The following is a 23408-nucleotide window of genomic DNA, read 5'->3' as shown; positions in this document are numbered from 1 at the left end:
GTTTTAAACTTCCTACACACCTGTACCTGTTTCAGTTCATGACTGGGTTTTAACCCACCAGTCAGATTACTGATCATTATCACTTGCTTGCTAAAATTGGTACACCAAAATTAGTACACCATACTAAATCCATGACTTTGAGCAAGCGCACCTATAAATATACCTTCACACCATTTTCTGCAATGCCCGTTCAAGGGACCCCTTGCAAAGATAAGTCCATATAAACAAGCTTAAATGCACATTGTTCTGTGTTCAAAACTCTCAGGCTCACATGTGGCCATGCAAGTTTCTACAACTTTTTTTGGACTACGTACAAAATGCGCCCATTTAACACGCATTGGTGGGACTCTGATTTGGTAGTGATGCATGGATGGCAACCCTTGTCATTTCCTGTGGTACCAACCAGTTGAAAATGTGTCATGAAGGAGAAATGAACAATTGCTGCTTGTGCCCTGACAAAATTCCATGACACCAAGTCTCTCATATGTAGAGATAGAGCTGTGAAGGAAAAAGCCTGAGCAAGATTCAGAAGATTTGCCCCACTTTGACATTTTTCACTAAGCCTCTACCAACTGTAGGTGGTGGACATGCACCAGTATCAGGGAGCGAAAGTCCATTGCGAACACTGTATGCCCAACGTGCGTCACATGCCCAGAGTGAAGGGAACATAACAAGAAATGCTGGTTTAAGGCAAAAGGCAGAAACCACAAGTGTTGATTGATTTCAATTTTTCTTTTGTTCGCTCACTGTGCATTTTGTAAACTGACAAAAATAAATGTCAAATCTTTCCCTTTCTGAAAGCGTTCTTTGTTAGCACCATTTTTTCACACCAGCCTAAAACGGGCGTGAGACTGCACCTTTCAAGATTTAATTCGTTTTTTGGAAAGTGATCATAATGTTGATATTTTACATTTCAGAACATCAATGGGGGACCTTTCTGTGTGGAGTTTGCATGTTCTCTCCGTGGGTTCTCTCCGGCTTCCTCCCACCATCCAAAAACATGCTTCATAGGTCAATTGGCAACTCTAAATTGTCCGTAGGTGTGAGAGTGAATGAGTGTGTGATATGTGGCCCCTCAGCAGACTGGCGACCTGTCCAGGATGTCCCCTGCCTTCGCCTGTAGGCTGCCGGGATAGGCTCCAGCAGCCCCGTGACCCGTGAAAGGGACAAAATGGAAGAAGATGAATGAATAAATGAACATTTTATTTTTTTCCATTCAAAACAAACCAAAGTTAGTTCTTTAAGACTTGCGAAACACATTCATAGATATTAAAATATATAGGATTGTTTTGGCAAATCCTGTTTACAACCACCCCAATATCAATTTACCAAAACTGTTTATAGAAAGAAGAAGTTTATAGAAAGAAGCTCTTTGGGAATGTCCCCTGCAGTCCTATTGGAGACAGTGTTTGCTGTTTTAGTCACTACATTGGTGTGAGGCCAGCTTGGGACAAAGTTCCCACAGAGTTTGGTAATAATTAACAGGAGATTTGGGGATTTGATGGCTGAATATCTGGCATGAGGAAGCTGCACGGTGGAAATGCATCCACGGTTCCTGACGTTTGCTTCAAATTCACTCAAACAACAGGCAGAGGTGAGTTCACAACGATTCTGAAGATTTACTGTGAATGTAACCAGCAGTTTTCTTAGTTTGAAATGCGTTTGTTCAGCTTTCAACCCAAAGTGAAATACATAACAGCTGCATGGCATAGTTGACTCATGGGATCTTCCTTTTTAAAGTGGGATAACTGTTGGATGACAGCTTGTATTGTTGTGGTAAGATAAACATAAAAAAGGTATCAGGAAATGGCAAGAAAAGGAAATAGAGACGAACACAGTAGATGAATTTATGTCCAATAATAAAAAAATTATTTATTTTTTCTTTGATTTTTTTGGTTCAAGGCGATGCTCAAGTGGGTTAAATTGGATGACATTATTTTCCTTGCAGCTAAACGTTAAAACATAATTTGTTCAACTTGTTTGTGAATATTACATTGTTTAAACTTTTCTTTGTTTGGTAAATTCACTGCTTTTAGCTGACCACATGACACCCGGAACGTGAGCCTGCACAGTTGACTTTTCTCTGCCCTGAGATGAGTTTCCACTCATGGGATCGTCTCCCGCCCTCCAAAAAAATGGGCCAGGTGGAGAAAACGAATGGACGGAGGAATTTATTGATTCTCTGATGTGTGCATCACTTTAATGTTGCAGTCAGAACTGGAATTATTGACTTCACTGCTGGACGGTGAATCCTTGATGTTATGGTATTTTGCATTCTGTTGGCTGATTTATATTTAACATCAGCGTAAATCTATAAAATGTAGCAGTTTGGACTTTTTATCTCTGAGGACGTGAAAAATGCATCGAGGAAAAAGGGTTTAAATGAAATTAGATTTTAAAGACCTTAAATAGTTATAGCCCATCACAGAAATTCCAGTAACACACCAAAACTAAAGATGTTGACCTGCATTTGATTTCTTTTTAAATATATCAATCTATTTGGACAGATCCGTTTAGGATTTGTATATCTGCGCTCTAAGTGTTCAGAAATGGAGACCCATTTCTTCTGCAGCCATATTCATAGCCGCTCACTGAGTGTGCCATGCTCATATTGGTTAAAGGCAAAGACAACAGATCACAGAGGAATATGGAGGAAATATTCAGATAGTGTTCATTTAGCAATCAGATGGATCTTTTAAATTTTGAAATGATCTGTCTGGCAGAAATTTTACACTTCTGTGCTCCATTTTTGTGATTCCATTTTGTTGATCAAATGTCTGCTTTTGAGACCCACTCAGAAAGGGCCGGTGTCTTTTGTCTTGGTTTCTTAGCAAATAATGTTGTCAAAGGTTAGTCTTCATGTAGGGCATCAGAGTGAGGGTATAGTTTTGTGTTTCTGATCTAAGTTGGTGGTGTGGTGACGCTTTAGGCTGTCTGTTGACCTGGTGACCCTGGTTTCTCTTAACCCTTGTGTTATCTCAGATGACCCCACCCTTACATTGACGTGTTCTCCCTACCATGACAAAGGTGGATAAAGGTGGAAAGATTTCATGTAATCCATGGACACCAGTGAAGATCACAAATCATTGAAGAAAAAAGGTTCAGAGCACTGTCTAGTGGGTCTAGATGACCCAACTCCTAACGTTAAAGTGCCTAGGATAGCACAAGGGTTAAGGACAAGGCTTATGGGGTCAAATTAGGATCAGCTTGAAGCCCCACTACGATCATCTATTCATCTATGTTCCAAGCGTTCCCAGTGGTCTTTTAATAATGATGCTGTTTTTAGTCAAAATTAAAGAAAGAAAACTGTCATTTTCGAGGACATATTTCGGCAGAGCAGCAGTAGTTCTTTAGAAAATCACCTCTGAGTTGTTAGCGGAACTGTTGTTATGCAAAACTCCCTTCCTGTCACCCATAACTGAGAGCTCTCTGTTTACATGCTTTCCTGCTAGCTTACAGCCCCTGAAACCGTCAACCTGACAATATCGGTGTAACAAAAATGGTGGGCGATGTTGGAGCTATCCAGTCGTACAGTTTTTGATCCAAATTCCACGATGAGGAAAACAAAGACGTTCATGGATCTATTTTTCCACAAATGGATGAATCAGAATGGAGTGGAGCAGAGAGATTATGGTCTGACGACTGTAGCTTCTACATCACAACTATAGGCTTTTTCAAATAATAATTTTTCTTTTGCTCTTGAACCATTTGACCGAAGAAATTCTCAGAAATGCAAGTTTGAGCTGAAATGTCTTTATATATGTCCTCCATCATCAGAAAAATGTTACAAGAACATGTTAAAAACACCACAAACATGCACTGTTCATCAAAGTAGGTCTTTAAGATGCATTTTGAGATTATCATTCCAGTTGTTCTGCACATTTTGGTCTCAAATTATTAGAATGAGGCAGCTGACAATCACTCCTTTGGTGTATTAATGAAACAAAAGGCTGGATTTATGACTTTACTGAAATGTGTTTTGGAAGTAGAAGAGCTAGGATTTCTATAGATGAAAGATTTGTAATGAACCCGCCTGGAGCACAGTGTGTCTGCAGTGTGAGCTCATGTTGCCAGAGTTCTGCAAAAAAAAAAAAACCACTTAAGTACCACAAAGATTAGAGCTGACTGTGAGCTGGGATGAGGTGTAATTTAAATATGAGCATAAAGGAGATACGTTCCCAGCACTGGAGGTTGAGACAATGTTCATAACGTTCCTGACAGCTGACAGTCAACCCATAGTGAATAACAACGAAATAAAGAAGCAAAGAAAAGATTTTAAGTTTAGCAGGAATGTCTTGTATATAAATAATCTAGAACTAGTGTTTTTCAGACCTGATAAAAAACCTCTAAGGTGACATCTGTAAGTTTTTTAACATGTCATGTATAAAGCAACAGTTTGAGAAAACCTTAAACTGCACTTTAAGCTTTTTTTTCAGGACCCTTCAGCGTTGAAGAATGGATTGACTGAACAGATGTGTTAAACATGGACATCCTTCCTCTGGTCGTCCTACTTTTCTGCACGACTGAAGGTACAATTCTGATCAGAACAAACCCGTCTCTAGTTGTAATCATGTATGATAACGTTGTCCGTCAGCCAGGACACTTTTGATCTCGAAGTAAGCTTTGAAGAAGCTTCTCCCGGATGGATGTATCCACTTCTTAGGCTTTAAAGTGACCATTTCATAGGAGGAGACACTGGTTGTGCTCATTAGTTTTCTGAAAGCATGTGCTGGCCTAGATATTTCTCAGACCTAATTTCCTAAACGGATGCATAATTTACAACTCTGCAAGCTGGCTGGAGAAGGTAATGCGTTCAGCTCACCACAAACAAGTTAGAGCTACATCACCCTGAGTACTGCGCCACGAACCTGCTAGCAGACGTTTCAAGTCTGGCTATTGATTACATTTCCTTTCGCTCTCATTTGTCAACCACAGAGGGCTGCAAATGTATGCCAGTATTTAAACTCAGCATTTATGGGCCCCCGTGAACAGAGCCTGCTTGGCTGGGGAAAATGCACTATCGTTCAAAGAACACTGGGTCAATTATGTTTTCCTTGGAAGAAAGTTTTTTTTTTTTTACTTTATCCACTTATTTCATCTCCATTTGTTCAGATTGTTTGCTCTTTGAGAGTGTTCAAGCTGCAGCTAGCGCCTGAACTGTGATGCATTGAGACCCTCCCATCTGTGCACTGCTGCTATTTTTTCTTCTCTCACAGAAAACCAAAAATATCTGAAACAAGAAAACTAGAAAACATCTCAGGAAATCTGCAAAAAGAAATAATAATTAACATTAGAACGTGCCTGTAGTAAAAGAGTTTTTTTAATTTTTTTTTACTGGTTTTGCTCTGCTTTCTATTTTGCCATTAATGCAAACTTGCAGACATATACACACTGATGATGGAGCGGCTATGTCTGCTAACAACCCAATATTGGCAGCATTCAGCCCAGTGACAAACATGTAAATCGCCAGGAAGCGAACCCCCAACCTCGTTGCAGGAAGGTGATTGGTCTGGCTCTAATCAACATTGCCTATCATAGCAAATGTGTGTATACCCACATATTGCTTAAAGATCTATTACTGCAGACTAATGTATTTTCATTTGCATTTGTACTGTGAGGGTCTAAGTTTCTGGCACATGTGGGACACTGTCCACATTTTTGCCTCTGAGCCTGTTATACAGTACAGAAAAGCTTTTATTTTGAAGTACATTTTGGGCAAAGGAAGCTGAATAAAAAAAAACAAAAATCCACAATCAGTCTTTTCAACTAAAAATTCCAGTGAATACGTTGTTAAACAGGAAAACAAAAAGCTTGAGGTCAGGCTAGTCGATAATCTGTTATATTGGAAAAAGACAAATGCATCTCCAGTTTCTTTATTAGAAAAAAATTGCATTAATGCAGATGTGTTTTGTGCAGTATATTCCTGATGCCATTAATGCCTTAAACTTAACCCAACCTCCTTTTAGACTTTTACTTTTTAACCAGGATCTTCTATGCTCTCTGCATCACCATGGGAGCAGTCAAATATCCCATGAAGCCCCACAGTTTTAGAAGTTCATTGAACGCTCATGTAATGAGAAAGATAAATACTTGACTATTCCATAATAGAACAAACAATTCTCAGTTTAAAACAGGTGGTGTGCTAAAGTTAAAAATGATTAATTGTTTATTGTTTTAGTACATTACACCAGTCTTAGTATGAGCCAACTAAAAGGTTTAACTTCATCGTTACTTGCTAATTAGAAAAATAAAAAAGGGGATTCTCTGAATTTTTGTTGTTGTTGTTTCGTGATACACATGTCATGTATGTAACTGACACAAAACCAAGGTTTAAACCGAATTGAAAGCATATCGTTGCATCTCAAATGACCAAACACTTATACTTGTTTCTAATCAACAATTATTTAGTTGGATTTAGTGAGGGCAGAGCTCAACATCAGACTTTTTTTTAGATGAAATTTTTGAATAAAAAAAAAAAAACTTAAGACAATTTTAAGAGCATCCTAAACCAGCTTGTGCTGTTGTTCACCAGCTCGAGCTCGTGTGACGCTTTCGCCCACAAACCTGACGGTGGTGCGAGGGGACGAGGCCCGTTTCACCTGCACGGTCCAAAACACACAGTGGACTGTTATGACCTGGATGATGAACGGCGGATCGGTGGCCACCATTTCCAAGAACTTAGGTGTTCTGCCTTCCCTCAACCCAAATGTGACAGCGCAGAAGTCAAAGGAGGACAGCTGGGTGTTAGTCCTGAAGAGCACGGAGAAGGAGAACCAGGGTCAGGTGACCTGTGATGTCCAGCACGTCGAAATTCAAACAACATTCCTGTTTGTACAAGGTGTGTGCACCTGTGTGAGAAAGCTGGTATCAGTGGCGGATTTCACAGTTTCGGGGCCCCAGGCAAACCATAACATGGCGCCTTCTGCAGCAATTGTATTAGTTATTTAAATAAAAAATCCTTATCTATAGTAAAATGTCAAAAAGTTAACTCACTGGTCCCCTTTTAGACAATGTCTATGTCAAGAATCCAAATGTTTTGATAGGAATTTGAAAACTGAAATCATATTTAAATGTTAAAGAAATTTATTTTATATTATATACATTATTTTTACTTGAAAAACATTACGTTTATTAAATGCACTAATTTGTTAATCCTCCACTTCCAAGAAGGAACAAATGATGATTTTCGGTCTTTTCTATTTTTTTTATCAGGTTTTACTAAAGAGGGCAAAAGAAACAGAGTTTTCTTAAATGTTGTTCTTTTTTCCCTAATTTAACTGTCTTCCAGCCATTTTGGAAGTTTGGTAACAAATGTTTTGCTTTCTCTTTGCTTTTTCTTCTTTTCACAGTCCCTCAGATCTCTAAGCGTCCTTTGACCACTTTTTAAAAATTGCTTTAATTCATCATTTAATATCTGCCAGTGTTCCCAGATAGTCGTGGTTTTCAAGCCTAAAAGTCATCCAAAAACCACCACACCCAACAAAAAAACACCCAAAATATGAATCAGAGATTAATGAACGGTAATTAATCATCCATTAGTTTTTACTTCCTGCTTTTGTTGAAAGTTAAACTTTGCCACTTTTAAATGATATTAAATCCACCATTTTTACAGTCAGTCAGAGAAAAAACATGCAATAATGGACTACTATTGAACTTTACAAACAACCACTAATGTTTTGCTCAAATATTAAGAACAATACAAAAAAGAAAGTAAAAAAAAAAAAAAAAAAATTTAAATTTTTGTTTAACTTATTAGCCTATCATGAACTAAAGTGGAAATGTTTCTTGTATTTTTACTTTTCATGAATGAATGAATGAAAATTCGATCCAATTTTATTGATATATATTACAACAATAATCATCTAAATGGGCTTCATACCGGTCACTGAATAATAAAATGAAATCATAAAGAACATGAAGTCATAGAATTCAACTGGTGATGGCTAAACTAAACAGACTAAGCTTAACCGGGCATTCCTGCCTCCATCTCGGTAAGGAAAAACTCCTAAAAAAAACGGTTTCTGGGAAAAAAAAAGAAGCAACGCCTCCTGGTGAGGGAGGGGTCCCACCTGTATGTGATTGTCCTGTGGTCTCTGTTTTTAATAATTTTCATTTTTTATGATTATTTCATCTGATTTTATGTTAGGCACTTTGTCTTTTTAACTGAAATGAAAGGTGCTACATAAATAAAGTTTGAGTTTGTCACCTGCCTCTCCCCAGACCGCACATTCGCAGGAACTAAAAGTTCTCAAACTGATCCCAAACCAGCCCAAATAATGTCCATCCACCTAAAGCAATTTTTGCCCCTACTCAACCCAGACTGGCAATTCTGCCTCTGCTGGCTAACTTGCTGTTTATTGGAATATACCATTGCTGCAGAAAGACAGGGGAGGACCAAACCCTTTTACGTGATTATTCTTATGCCAGTTCAGTGATTTAGGCTGTATTTTTTTGATGACAGAGTTAAATAATGATGGACGTAAAATTAATAATTTCAGACATTTTAATTAAGTGTTCAGCTCGGGGCCCTTAAAGAATTGGGGGCCTCAGGCGATCCTTTGCTTAACCCTTGTGCTATCCTAGGCACGTTAATGTTGGGAGTTGGGTCATCTAGACCCACTAGACAGTGCTCTGAACCTTTTTTCTTCAATGATTTGTGATCTTCACTGGTGTCCATGGATTACCTGAAATCTTTCCACCTTTATCCACCTTTGTCATGGTAGGGAGAACACGTCAATGCAAGGGTGGGGTCATCTAAGATAGCACAAGGGTTAATGGTTTGTCCACCTCTGTCTGGAAAACAATCAGAAATGCACCAAGAGGGGGAAATCTTTTCAAACTGTCCTTTTGTCCTTCTATCATAAAAAAAAAACATGCATAAAAATCATAAACACGCTTGGATCAGCAACACTCATTTCTGTAGTTGAGATTTTCAGAGGGTTTTGTTGCCGCGTTCAAGGACTCACATCTTTGCCAGATGAAAAGGTTTCATGCACACATGTTAACCAGCCATTGGAAACAAGCAGATGGCAACAGAGGTTTCTAGGAAATGCTGCTGTATACGGGAGCGCATGCAACACAATGAGTTTAACCTTGATGAAGCAAAAAGCAGCACGTTTTGAAGACAGAAAAAAGTAAAATCAGGCGACTTAGTTAGAAAAGCTTTGGATTTTTCTCACCCACACACTGCCTGCAAAATGGTACATCTCCTTCAAGCATCCCACTTCTTATTCTCTTTGTTTTATTGCCCCTTAAAGTGGGAGACTTCAGAGTGAACGCTTTCGATGAAAGCTGCTGAAGTGGTGCTCGAGTGATTAATCACACTGTACATCATGGGTGGGGAAATCATTAGGGCCTAGCTGGTGGAGGGAAGCTGAGCCGGTATGTTTGATGGTCTCCCTGACAACGGTTAATAGCAGGGTAGGTTGAGGATGGGAATTAATTGGTCCCTAGATATAAATACAAGTTGAAAATGGCTGGACTCCATGCCAGTCAGAGCAGGCAGCATAGCAGGATTTACGGGCTGCAGCTGCAACCAATCTCCTCTCCTCTGCACTTCAGGACTTGAAAATCACTAGTCACATCCCAAATTTGAATTTCATTTTTTTTTTACCTGCAGGATAACTCTCACACATTTAGCAGAAAACCTCAGAGGTTGGAAAACAGTGAGCTTTGAAAAACCCGGAGCACAAAAAGATTCAGCACATCAGCAATTTCACTTTATGAGTAATTTTTTTAAAAAACTTACCAACTTACCAAATTTTCACCCAAAGGGCTAAAATTTCAAGTTATTGGTTACTATTTGTTCATTTTTATTGGAATAAACTCAAATTTCAACCCCTTCATACTAAATGTCTCCAATTTTGAATGCATCATTTAATTCAGGACTCCACTTGATTTAGTATCACTTTGATAGCAATGAAGAACATTATTTCATGTAATTAAAAATAAAGGCATAAAGGAATTGAAAAATTATTCTTGAAATCTTGACATTAAGGATCAAAATGAGCAGAAAACATTCAAAAGGGAGAGTGATGGCTTTTGCAGTAAAGTCTTCAGTATTTGAGAAAGATTACATCATGAGAGGGGCAAAATTAAAATTTAAAGAATGTGCATCCATGCAAACTGAAGCTATAAGACAGACACTCTGGTGTAAATAATGTTTAGCATAGCTGCAGAGACTTTCTCAATAAAAGCCCTATTTAGCTCATCTAATGACTTAAATACCCACTTTCATGATAATTGTGTTTTTGGTGTTTTTAATGTATTATTGTGGCCTTTTTCTGATGATGGAGGAAATTCCTTCATCTTCTAAATCCGTTTTTCCCCCTTTCGGGGTCAAAGGGCTGCTGGAGCCTATTCCGGCCAATCGAGGGCGAAGGCAAGGGAACGCCCTGGACAGGTCACCAGTCTGTCACAGGGCCAGAAATCACACACCGATGCACACTCACATTCATACCTAGGGACAATTGAAAGTAACTATTTAACCCATGAAGCATGGTTTTGGACGGTGGGAGGAAGCTGGAGACCCGGACAAAACTCCACTCTTCTGTTTTGGGTCCCCCAGCCGGGATTTGAACCGGGGCTCCTTCTTGCTGTGAGGCAAGAGCGCTAACGACAGCGCCACTGCGCATCCTATTGAAGACATATATAAGGAAAATTAAGCTCAAAATTGCATTTCTGTGTATTTATTTTCTCAAATCGTTGTGAATCAGGAGCAGACGAAAAAAATGCAGTTCGACAAAGAGTATATTTGGCTAAAAGCAGCGTAATTAAAAGACAATTGGGGAATGCTTTTAAAATAGATTAAAAACATGATCAGAGTGGGTCTTTAACTCTTAAAAAAATTACTAACTTAATTACATTTTTTTTAAACTTCCACATAAAAATGAAGCTTTATTATTAGAAGTGAACATCCATTTTTTATCATAGTTAAACCTTTTTAATTGAATAAAAACTGAACAAATGTAGTAGTGAACAGGGAGTATTATAACATACCTTCTTTTGATTTCTTCTACAGCGATTGGGCATAAATTTAGAGCTCTGCTAAAAACCAAACATCACAAACCTAACTTATATCCCCGCTCTACCCACAAATCTCTGCAGCCAATTATCAGTAGTGTATGTTGAAGTAGGCCCTCCAGTGTGGATGCAGAGGATCACTGTGGCTTGACACAGCCTTCGGATTAATTGCGCATCCTGGCACGCCCGGTTAACAGTCAGCAACTCTGCCTGTGATTTGTGCGCTGCAGCCTCAAATATACTGTTAGAATGGAGCCACAAATTTACAGCGAGGACGCTTGACTCTGCATGCCATCACCCACTCCCTGCTTTAATTGTCCCATATGAAGATGGTGTCGATGTGACCACACGCCGGCTGCTCCATCTCTGCTCACAAATGCAGAACATCAACACAAATTTATCCCTTAAGCACGTCAATACAGCTGCCTCGGTCGCTGACTAAAATGGATCTGAAGTAAAGGCAGAAGCTGAAATAAATCAAAGAACTTGCTATAAGCACTGCGTTGACCATCACTGGCACACAGTCAAACCCACATGAGTGCATTCAGAGAGCTTGTTCTGCACTATTTATTTCCTCAAATTAAATGGACAATTTCATCTCTAAGAAGTCATGTCTGGAAGAGTCATGTGTTTTGAAAAAAATAAAAGAATTTCCTGTCAATTCTCTCGTTTCATATAGGATAAATACAGCAAAAAGTGCCCTTAAAAGACCAGCAAAGCAGCTTCCTAAAGTTCAATAGAAATACAGGTTGAACTTTACATGTAAATAAATTTATCCATGATTAGCAAGTGTCACCTATTTTTTAAATTTAGGATCCACTTTTAGATTATTTTGGATCATTAGGTGTTAATATACCTGAAATGATAGCATATAGGCATTGAAGCCTATTAAGACAAATGTTTGATTTCAGTTTTAAAAAATTTAGCATCAGTATTGCAAACTAGAAAATGTATGTTTAAATACAATTTCTCAATTTTTATTGTGCCCCTATTAGAAAAGTCCCATAACCTCAGGTCTAAATATCGATCACTACAGCAAAAATGTGTTGATGTCCAAGGGGGAAAACTTTTATTGTGAATTTTTTGTTTTCCTAAAGCTACGTTCTCCGAAATGCGCAGTCATGCAGCCACCCTCAATGAAAAGTCTGTGTAGACGCACATTTCGGGTGTCAGCATTTAAAACTCTCCCTTTCGCGTTTGTAAGACCATTTTCGGACGCACGGCCATAGAATGTGCATTGAAAGTCAAAATCTGTCAAACTTGACCAATCAGGGACTTGGATTTGGTAGTGAAGTATGGATGGCGTCCCTTTGAATTTACGGAAGGGCCAAAATTTGAAAATGGATCATGAAAGAGAAAGAAAAAGCCTGGAGAAATATTGATGAGATTTGCACCACTTCTAAGTTTCACTCAAGTCATCCTCCAACTGTAGCGGGAGGACATGCGCTAGTAAACAGTAAAAATTGAAAGAAGAAGAGGCCCCTCCCTGCTTGTCTAGTGTGAACACCTTGGGCTAAATGTGGGTTCTTGAACGCGTGTCACATGCCAGGTGTGTTCGTAGCATTCCACACTATTCTGGGTAGAACCTAGTTTGTTGGAGAATTGGGTAAAAACTCGAAGGTCATTTTTTAGATGCATTATTCTGGTATAATTACCCAGAATGCCTCATCATTCAGTCCAAAATAAAACGGTTGTTTTTCTGCCAACCTCAATTTGACAATGTTGACATTTTTTTAAGACCTGCATGACTCTCAAAAGTAGTAACTGTAAAAATGGGAAAGTGTGGCGTTCATGATGGTAAAACAGGCATCCAAGAAACATCCCCGCAGAGAAAAGAAGCAATAATCCATGGAAAACTTGAAAGGACTGAACTACAAATCGACACAGACACATCCTTCACTTTGACAAAGCACCAAACCCTGTGCAATTCTTTTCTGTCTATAGCGATTGTCAGTTACATCCTGCTCCCGTCATTCTGCTGGACTTCAAACAAGAAAAACTGCTGCATTTCTGTCTCTATAAAGGTACAGGGATGAATACAGGAAGTAAAAAAGATTGATTCTTCAGTTGAGGCTCTCTCTCATAGATGTGACCCCTGCATGAAGTCAGCTTTCAAAAATAATAAAGTCCAATGAAGGTGCTTATTTGTGGATGGTGATACGTACAAACAAACCCCCAAAGAGCATATTCCTGCTTTGTAACATCCATAAACCAATGCATGTAAAGCCTGAGTCACATGCAGCTGTATGAGGGTTTGACCCATGCAGATGCTGCAAGTTTTTGGGCTGTCCGGGTGTGTGGAGGGTCACAGAGAGGAGCAGCCGCATCTTGAAGAAGGCGAAGGTGTGTTGTGGCCACCTCAATGGATTTTATGAAAATGGAACATACCATTGCCATGTGTGTGTCAAGTGTATTGTTTCCAATTTCTGTCGGGCTGCACACTAGGCGCACACTAGGCGCACGCAAGGAGCGCACACCAACAGAACCAAAAGGCACCTTGTGCAGTACACAGGATTTGGGGGGATTAAAAATGATAAGTCTTCATCAAGCGTCACTTCACCCTTATTTAGCCTTAGTGTTTCCCACGACCTTCTGCTCACAGCGTACCCATAGGAAAAAAATGCACATTTGCAATTTCGCTCTTCTGGTTCACCGAGGAGTTTACAACCATGATACAACCTTGATATTTTGTACGAGCCTCCTGCACCCAATTTTGCTAATTTCCCGTGTCTGTATCCACTCGCAAGGGTCATTGTGACTAAGGCTTAACCCTTCCTTGTGCCATCTTAGATGACCCCACCCTTACATTGACGTGTTCTCCCTACCATGACAAAGGTGGATAAAGGTGGAAAGATTTCATGTAATCCATGGACACCAGTGAAGATCACAAATCATTGAAGAAAAATGGTTCAGAGCACTGTCTAGTGGGTCTAGATGACCCAACTCCCAATGTTAAAGTGCCTATAGGATAACACAAGGGTTACAGCATAAATATGAAGTGCACTTTTATATCAACACTACATTTTCTCATTTCAGAAAAGGGCAATGTGATAATCCAAGGAGATAGCCGGTTGGCCTATATAGACTCACTAGTCTGGTTTCAGTGTCGTGCAGCAGGATGGTTCCCTCAACCCTTTGTGGAATGGCGAGTGGACGGTAAAAAGGTAATAATGTGTCACGTTGAAGATTTCCACTTTTTCTTTGATGTTACAAAGGAATTTACTTTTTACAAATTATTACAATAAAGGTACCTTTTCCCAAACAAACAGTTATCTTATGGTGTAATGGTTAGCACACTCGCCTCATGGAAAAAAGGTCCTGGTTCAAATCCCAGCTGAAGGCGTTCTGTGTTAAATGTGCCTGTTTTCCTCATGCATGTGTGGGATTTTTCTGGGTATTTTTCTCATTGGCTAATTGTTGATTCTAAATTGCCTGTAAGTGTGCATGTGAGTGTGCATGTGAGAACAAGTGAGTGTGTGACTCTGACCTGTTCCAAGTGCACCTGCCTTTGCCCCACAGTAGCTGGGTTGCCTCCAGCAGCCCCATGACCCCAAAATGGGTTCTGAAAATAAATGGATGGATGGAAAATAATTTTTACTTTTGAAATATAACATTTCTTATTTTGGTATGTGTGGATATTTTTTTTTCTTCTGGTAAAAAACTGTTGAAGACCCCTGAATTATTTCACCTAGGTGGAGTGTTTCAGGGGATTTGCTTCCTGCTGGTAAGCCTCGGAGGTCCTGATCAATTATTTGGACGAAAGCATCTTCATCTGCTTCCTCAGAGTGTTATTGACATGCTGTGTAGTTACAAAAGCTTTGTCTCCATCCTGCTAATTATACATTAAGTCTACAAGATAACCAACTCCTTTTTTAATCGTGTTTGCAGCTATAGTCAACCACATAATACCGAGAGGTTCTGCAGCCCTGCAGGAAACAGCACGCCATGGCGTCCACAATGCTTTTAGAGAAAATTGAAAAAGCTGATATGATTAAGGATTTATCTTGCATTTTTAATTCACAATAATCCCCCTATTTCAAACCCTTCTGTCTGATTATGATCTGATTGCTAAAATCGATTAAGAAAACATTTCACAAAAAAACAATTTGGTTCATAAAAAAATGTAGTGGCTATACTAAAATATAGTTTTCTATTTCTATATATGTGGCTTGATATTCCTTCATCGTTTCATCTCTTTTTTTTAAATGCAGACTCTGACAAAAAAAAGGTTCAGATAAGACTTGTTTTGTCAGAGATTGGAATGTTTTAATTATATATTTACATTTTGATATCAGGCTGTCATTGCTTTAGTGCAGCTTATCCAATCAGCCAAATTGCAACATGGGAGATTTAAAAAAAGGGGTTGAAACCTTATGACTGTTTTTTAATTGTCCTTGTTTTGGGGATTCTTGTACAAATGACTTAATATAATAATAATAATAATAATAATAATAATAATAATAATAATAATAATAAAAATAATAATTTGGTCAAAGGCCTCATATTTCCCACATGATTTTTGTATTCATTAGGATGATGAAAGACAATTAAGAGACAAAGATAGATTTCAAGGACGTCCTTTCAACTTTTCACCTCAGAGTTACCTTATAAGATAAGATGGAGTAAGATATGCTTTATTGTCACTGTCCACATGTACAATTAAATCAAAAGCTGTCGCCATATCGTTGCAAAAAATTGAATAATATTAATATAATAAAAATTTAACAAAATACTAAACATTTTGTTATGTGCAAAATCATATGTGCAAAAAATATACATGTTTCCTATGTGCATCCAGTGATTAAGTCAAATATATATTGCAGATAAAAAAATGGAAGTTAGAAAAGTATAAATAGTTAAAATAACAGATATGCAGTACATCTCCGCACATGCACACACGCACACTTGTATATACAGTATATGCACTCATATACACATCAGGATCATTTTATTAGACATTTTTTAATGTCCAACTAATTAAATAAGAAAATACGTTTATGTTGCCTTGCTAGTGAGAGCAGAATCCCACCACTCATATTATTAAATATAAAAATAATAGTATGATGGAGGACTAATTATAAAATTAACTTTTATGTAGTAGATTTAAATTTGAAAATGGAAAGTGCTCATTATTACAAAGGTTTAAGCTTTAAATTAATTTAAAAAATTGCTGATTTCAAAAAGTCAATAAATGCTTAAATAAACAACACATAGGCAATAATTATGTATATATAATTTAAAATTAAAAAAATGGATAATAATGAATGTAGCATGTTGTTTATAATTCTGAATCTGACAGTTCTTCTAAATAGAAGTCACTTTAAATTCTGAACAGATGTTTCTAAAACTGGGGTTGGGTCACCACCACCATTAGACTTCAGCTTATCTCTAAAGCTGAACCTCATCTGAAACTGACATGTGAAAAGGATTTTTACTTTTCTCTGCAGTTTAGCTCCAATTAAAAAAACCTCAAGGACAGGTTGGTGTCAGAATAAACTGTAAACGATATTTCTTTTCTTTTCTTGTGTGAAGGTGAAGCAAAAGCAACACAGTGAATCCAGTTGGAGCTCTGTTGAGATGGTGGGTAGCCTCTTCACTGTGACCACCAACCTCACTGTCAAGGCTGTGAAGAGCACTCGTGTAGACTGCCTGGCCTCCGTCTCGGCTCTTCCTGCACCGCTGAAAAGCAGCGTCAATCTGACAGTGGGTGAGGAAACGCACACAGTACAGCATGTTTGTGTGAGCTAGAACAAATTCAAGCAAGTTTTCAGTGAAGGATATTGATCAAGTTCATCTTGACATGGTTTTGTTGTATTTTTTCACCAGAATCCATTATTTTAAAGGGGTTTTTCCTTATAGAGAAGGAAAAGGCAGGGATGGCTAGTTTAGCTTAGTCTGTTTAGTTTAGTTTAGCAATTACCTATTGAATTTTATGACTGATTTCATTTTCTTTTACAATTACCTGTATAATTGTTGAGACAACTTGTTGTAATATTGGGCTATATAAATAAAATTGAATTGAAATTGAATTTTTAAGCCATAGATGTGTAAGTGGAAGCAAAAGGACACATTGTGTGAACTTGCAAGGTTGTAAACTCTTGAGTACAAACTGGGACAATTTACTCATATTCATTCCATCAACTCTTCTTTAACAGTTCTGCACCAAAATGTGTTCGTTTTTCCTTTAGTTGCTGAGGTGCTGGGAGAAGCAGCGGACCGCACAGACCTGATGATATTATCCGCCTGTCTCGCTGCTCTGCTGCTGCTTCTGCTGGTCTGCATTTCTACTGTCCTCTGCTACAGACGAAGGACACAAGCAAGTAGGCGCTGTTCTTCTTCTTCCTTCATTGTTCGGCAGCAAACTGTGCTCCTGTTCACAATTTTCCACCCTGGAAACTGTGATTACAGTATAATGAAGAGATATATGATGTGACTGCCCTGTGGGGCGCTTCAACAAGGGCAAACAGTATTTTTTTTTTCTGACAAAAGCAGAACATTACCTATCAGGAGAGAGCTTAAATTGTCCAGTAACTGCTTTAGAACGAGTAGGGGAGGAGTGTGCAGCGATGCAAAAAGGAGTGCTGAGGACAGAAATGTGAAAATGAAATATGCAATCTAATCTTAAAGCTGAAAATCCAATAGAACAGGAGAAGAGGTACGGAAAAATGTATGTGATTTCGTAGTGTTTTTCTTTAAAAGACACACCTTTGAAGTTTTCTATTTGCAGTCAAACACGAGTGTAGATGGTTTTTAGCTTATATTAAAGTCAACTCCATTCGTCTTAATTCTGATTAATTCTGATTAATTCTGTTTGCATATAAAATTTAAAAAAAACCTGTGTTGTTTTCTCGGACATAGTTTCTGCAGAGCAGCATTGCCGGTACTTCTTTAAAAATTCACCTCTGAGTTTCTGGTGGGACTAGTTGGCGTGGAGTAAGCCTGCCCCCCCTTCCCATTATCCATCTGTTCATCCCCCTAGCTTACATCTTAATTTCTTGATACATGTTCTCCATGAGAACACTCTTTTTTTCTCATTTGAAGGAGTTTAGACCACAGCAAATCACAGCTTTGGTTCGGGACTCGGGGATCCTTGGGAAAGCATGAGTGACCTTTCATTACCTACAAAGTCTGATACCTCCTGCAGTACTCTCCTTGCTCCAGGCTTTCAGCTTTAAAACCACATCCCTCAGGGGTTTAGATGAACTTCACGAGGATGGCTTCCAGCCACCGAGCCCCTCTCCCAGTAAACCTACAGGGAATGATGGATGCCTTGTAATTAGTGGGGGAAAAAACAAAAGAATCTGCACATTAACCCTACAAGACTTTTGCCACAGTGATAGCAGATTTAATGGTGTGCATTACTTGTTACTCTGTTAAAAGAAAGTGTTTATGTTCCTTCCCAGTGGAAAACACCATCAGTGTTGTTGTGGCGATGTCTTGGTTCTGCAAAGCCTCACGGCTGAATTACATCCATACTGGAAGCTATTAGTGCAGAGCCTCTAACAAATAAGCATGGAGACTTTGTGCTGTGTGTTCCTGTGGTTAGAGGAGAAATGGCTCTTAATTATTCACTCCTTTCTCGTCTTTTCAGAGGACAACTTGCAGGAAGTGATTAGGTAAGAATCAAAAGCTCTTTTATTAAACTTATTTAGAATTTTTTTTAAACCACTGAAATCCCTTTAATCTCTTCACATCATAAAAACGACTTTTCCTATGGAGGGATGAGTTTCCCTGTAATCACAGCCTCACAGCATTGTCTTTTTTAAATGCATTAACATTTATAATGAGGACACCGGATTAATCTTTGTTCATGGGAATGAATTAGTCTTTATCGATCATTATTAGTACGGATAATTAAAAACATTCATTTGAAAATCCATTATGGTATACAGCTACATTAAGATCAAAGTGGTGTCGGCTGAGTCATCAAATGTCTTTGTCTGCATTCTTTTCTTCTGCTTCTTTCCATGTCATTTTTAAACGTGTTTAATTCTAATGTTGATGCTTATTTTTATTTGTCAAAAGACTTAAGATGAGAACAATGTGATGGAGAGCAAAGCTGAACAGCATGAACACGGACAATCTTGTTTCTTCACCAAAAGTTCTCCCTCTGTTCTTGGAGGTTTGACCAATCAGGACCTGAGGGAATCACTGGGGCGACAGGAGGGACGCTGAACCTGGGGTACTCCAGTGAAGGCACAGCAAGTAAGAGGCAGAGGATTGTATCAATGATTTACAACATGATATTCGTTAGTTTGTATACTGTATAAGAACATTTCCGCTCTATGGGTGTAACAATGAATCGATTTAATGGATTACGGTAATTGATTTATGTTGATACGATCCAACCAGATCAATCTGTCTGAGGCAAGTTGTTCATCAAATTGACCCATACCATAAAAAAATAGTTTCAAAATGAAATAAATCAATTTTGTTGATCTTTCAAAATACCATTTGGATTGAGATCCGATTATTCTACTATGACGTAAAAACGACCAAGTTCCAACATACGTGATGACAGCAAAAACGGATCAGTCCATCGTTCTGGTTAAATTTAGCAAAGTCATGTGACCACACAGTGTGCTAGAATGTTCTAAAAATGTTACCTTTGGGTTATTTAGATGTGGAAAAACAACAGTGGGCTGAACTTTAGGAAACTAAAATGTGAATGGATTTGTCATTAATTCTTGTTTTCTTGTTTTTTGTTTGCACATTTAATTTAAACTTAATTATTTTTGCAAATACAAGGAATTTGGAAAACTTCTCCTTCACTGTTCAGTACCAGGTATTTATCTCTGAGTCACACTGGTTTTTGACTACAGACTCCCTGGATCCACGGCAGGTCAGTGAAGTGAATTGTTTCAAATTAACCAATATCCGCCATGAATCATATCGGCAACCACAAATTATGATATTAATCAAACAGTTGTTAAAATGAATCGTCACACCCCTATTCTGCTCCAATGTCAATGAAAAACAATATCCCACTGGTTCAACTGCAATTACATTAACTGATAGGAAAATGAGAGCATGGTTTTCTTTCTCAAACACATCACTCTTTGAGGACTTTCTGAAATCTTTTGGTTAAAATTCCCTTTAAATGTTCAGTTTTATTTTTATCTTTAAAAAAAAAAGCACTCTGTCATTCATTTTTATTTGCATTAAGAATTTACTAATTCAATACTTAAAAGCTATGAAAAATACTGTAAAAAGTTTCCCATTGAATAAAATGCATCAATTTTTCCATCAGTAGACTTATAAATATTGACAAATAAAGTTTCTATGCACAGAATCTTCAGGGGAAAAGTGGAAAGACTTCAGTTTTAAACATTCTATTTCAACTCTAAATTCAAACTAGAAAAGCGAAATACTACCATGGATCCAAACAGTTCAGCAAGCATTCCAACATTTTTGGCAAAGTAATGTCTGGTGCCGTCTTTAATTGCAATACAAGGATTTGAAAGATGTCTTTTCCCTGTTTGTTACAGGATTTAAGCTCCTTGTGCTTGCCAATTATTTTCATGTCAAAAAATAGTTTTCAGTGGGTGACACTTTCTTTCTAAAGTTGGAAATATCTTTTTAAAAATCCAGACAAAAAGTTTCTTCATTTTGGTTGTCCAACTCTTTCATGCTGCTGCTCAAATGCAACACAGGTTCCCATCAACACAGTCCACCTCAAAGGAATTCAGGGACGGTCAAAAGCCTTCACATTCTTTTTCCTTTTCTTGATATTTGATTTTTCTTTTTATTCTTTTATTACTTGGATAATCATCTGATTTTTAGACCTTGTTAAAGAAAAAGCACACATTTTTTTTGGTTTTCATGACATTGCAAGGGTTTTGAATAGAATAATATAATGAAGTCAAATACAAACAAAGTGTTTTCCATGTTTCTTTTAATTTTATTTTTATTTGCAATAGCTTTTAAACGTTCTTATGTGCAGTATGACATATTTCTGGTTTGTTTCCTTGTGTACACATATTTCTGCAGATTTTGAGATACTTTTGATGGAGCAGTGCACCATAAATTAGTTATCAACTTTTATCAATGTGCCATTGCACCTAAATTTACCCTTTTTACAGACTGGTCATAGAAAAAAGTTCTCCTAAATGTTTCAATAGGATTTTGAGTTTACTTGTTTGGTTTCTCCCACACAAAAAAGTAAAGATTTCCACTTTGCTGATGTTGATTTCTAAACAAAACTAAGCTATACAGTCAAGGTCTGCTGGTTGAAGTGTTTTTGTCTTTCTATTCCACAGATGAGGACGGCAGCCTGGGTCACATGGAAGCTCACAGCCAATCAAGCTATGCCAGTTTTCATCACGTAAGGCTGAAAATTAGAAAAAAAAGATCTGATGCTTTTTAACTGCAACTATGACAGAGTATTAGGGCAGCAAAAGAAAAAATTAAATTGACAGGAGTAGTAAGTAATCCATGTGTCATCATGTATTTGGACCAATGCAAGTATACTGCCTACAGCGTGAACCGCCGGAAATCCACTCCTTATGGGTCAAGACTCTTCTTCTGCAGAGGCCCAGCTTCCTGCAACTTCTTTTCAATGTCCTTATTCTTCTAATAAGTAAATGTTGACTTATTTCCTTATTTGTGTAACCAATACTGAAGTAACAGCTTAGAATGCGCTATTACTTAAATTACTAAAACAGGGATTTTGGCGCTTCTTTTTGTGTCAGTTCTATTTCTTTTTGTAAACAGCCTTTTGCCCACAGAAATGTATGACTTTATTCTTGTAAATTCTCAATTTATAACTTGTTAAATTATAACTTTATTCTCGTAAAATGTCTTTTTTTACTCACAGTTTTATGAGTTTATTCCCATTTGTCGTAAAATGGCGACTTTCCCCCAAAAATTATTTCTGATTTTATCCTCGTCACACTGCCCCAATACTCCATTCATTGTATACAACCGCCAATACTGTTGAGTATTTCTTTCAGTCAGTGCGCCACAGCCTTTCACAAATAAATAGAAAAACTCACATTCTCTTCTGATTTGACTGAAATAACTGATTATTTTAGGTCTTCATCTTCTAAGATAGCACCTACCGTATTTGGATGGTTTTAGGTCAAAGGTTATCTTTCTGTTTTTTGTTTATGTATCCTAGTGAGGCTGTTAAGCCGACTATCTAGGAGGGGTTTCTGCTCCAGTGGCTGATTTTGGGTCACATCAATTGCAAAAACCCACAAGCCCTTGTGTTTACTCACTTCCTGTGACTCATTCAGCAGGAGGAACAATCAAAAAACAATCAAATGTCTGATGTCATTCCTCAGATACCGGATGTTGTGGACGCCAGCAGCATGTTCCCGCCATACAAGAGGCATGCCACAAAGTTTCAGCAACAGGAAAGCCGGAGCAATAGCAGCCGGGCCATTACCACAGTTTAAAATGTTTTTATTTTGCTATGTTTGCACCTATGTGTTTGGGACATGCTCGGATTATATGCCTATTTTTAAACCTTGTGAGATCAAAATAATGTTTTCCCTGGAATATTATTTACCCAAAAGTTTCTATGTCAGTGTGGGGGAATTGATCTGGGGAAGAAAGTACAATTGTGAAAAGAAAAAAATGTTAATGCCAAATGTTACATCGCCCATTTGTTGAAGTAAAAATGCACTAAATATGAACATTTCTATTAAGACTTCATGATGTTCTGATAATGAAAACCTTGATGATTTCTACTGGATTTTGGAATTAAAGATTTTGACACCCTGACAACATAGTGTGTGTCCTATAAAGTACACTAACTAGTGAGAAATTAGTGAATTTGGACACAACCAATGTAAACGTTCAACCAGGAAGTCCTTGTAAAAAAATGGTTTAGTTTCTTAGAGGTCTTGTTTTAGTTTTCCCTTTTTATTTTTTCAAAAACATTATATTATACCACATTATTGTTTGACATTGTTTTTCTTTAAAAAACTTTAAGATTCCATCAAAATAGACTGAACCTGCTTAATCCTTTTCTCTTTTGCACTTTAGTTACATTTTTATAAATGTTCAACTGGGTTCCTTGTTCTAAAAGAGAGGTACAGTAGCAAAGTGGTAAAGGACATTTGAATTACCTTTAACATTTCATGGCGAGCAGGACTGTGAGGCTTTCTTACAAAGTGTGCAGTAACGGATTGATCTCCATGCGTTGCAGCTCGCATAATATTTGCATTTCCCAATAGTAGCAGACTGGTAAAGGGCAGCGTCGCAGAGGAAGGTGCATGAATCTGCCGACCACTACGATGCGTCTGGCAGCTTCATTTTTCCTGTCCATAACAGTTTTTCCCACCTTGGAAATCCCACCGCAAAAACGTTCTATGTTAATTAGATACGTTCCTTATTATTGTTTGCGTCCTGTGCTGATGGAAGGAAGGTTTTTTTTATTA

At 37.9% G+C, this 23408-nt stretch overlaps 1 protein-coding gene across 5 annotated transcripts; it reads left to right on the top strand.

The window, feature by feature from the left end:
• The first annotated feature begins 1484 nt into the window (after nucleotides 1-1484).
• LOC101168065 (immunoglobulin superfamily member 5) lies at nucleotides 1485-22749 on the top strand. 5 transcript variants are annotated; one of them, XR_002291570.1, is made up of 11 exons: nucleotides 1485-1594; nucleotides 4437-4529; nucleotides 6533-6838; nucleotides 14059-14186; nucleotides 16555-16729; nucleotides 17211-17342; nucleotides 18614-18638; nucleotides 19145-19227; nucleotides 19771-19864; nucleotides 21282-21346; nucleotides 22308-22356. XR_002291570.1 is itself a non-coding variant. In XM_020708441.1 (11 exons), exons 2-11 carry the CDS (start codon nucleotides 4484-4486, stop codon nucleotides 22636-22638), a joined length of 1371 nt encoding a protein of 456 aa, XP_020564100.1. In that variant the 5' UTR covers nucleotides 1485-1594; nucleotides 4437-4483; the 3' UTR covers nucleotides 22639-22749. The 5 variants fall into 5 exon arrangements, 4 of the variants coding, with proteins under 4 accessions (XP_020564100.1, XP_011481168.1, XP_020564101.1 ...); XM_020708441.1 differs by having other exon boundaries at nucleotides 19145-19244; nucleotides 19802-19864; nucleotides 22308-22749; XM_011482867.2 differs by having other exon boundaries at nucleotides 1493-1594; nucleotides 4425-4529; nucleotides 19145-19244; nucleotides 19802-19864; nucleotides 22308-22749.
• Nucleotides 22750-23408: the final 659 nt, after the last annotated feature.

The sequence above is a fragment of the Oryzias latipes genome, chromosome 13 (assembly GCF_002234675.1).
Source record: "Oryzias latipes chromosome 13, ASM223467v1".
NCBI classification, from domain to species: Eukaryota; Metazoa; Chordata; class Actinopteri; order Beloniformes; family Adrianichthyidae; genus Oryzias; species Oryzias latipes.
Note: the sequence above shows the minus strand (reverse complement) of the source record. Positions and strands in the feature narration are given on the sequence as shown.

What these genes read in the sequence shown, in the direction of transcription:
- LOC101168065 (XM_020708441.1), top strand. Translation starts at nt 4,484, where the DNA reads ATGGACATCCTTCCTCTGGTCGTCCTACTTTTCTGCACGACTGAAG. An exon ending in ACTTTTCTGCACGACTGAAG is followed by an intron (nt 4,530 to 6,532) that starts GTACAATTCTGA and finishes GTTGTTCACCAG; the next exon opens with CTCGAGCTCGTGTGACGCTT. An exon ending in GCTATGCCAGTTTTCATCAC is followed by an intron (nt 21,347 to 22,307) that starts GTAAGGCTGAAA and finishes GTCATTCCTCAG; the next exon opens with ATACCGGATGTTGTGGACGC.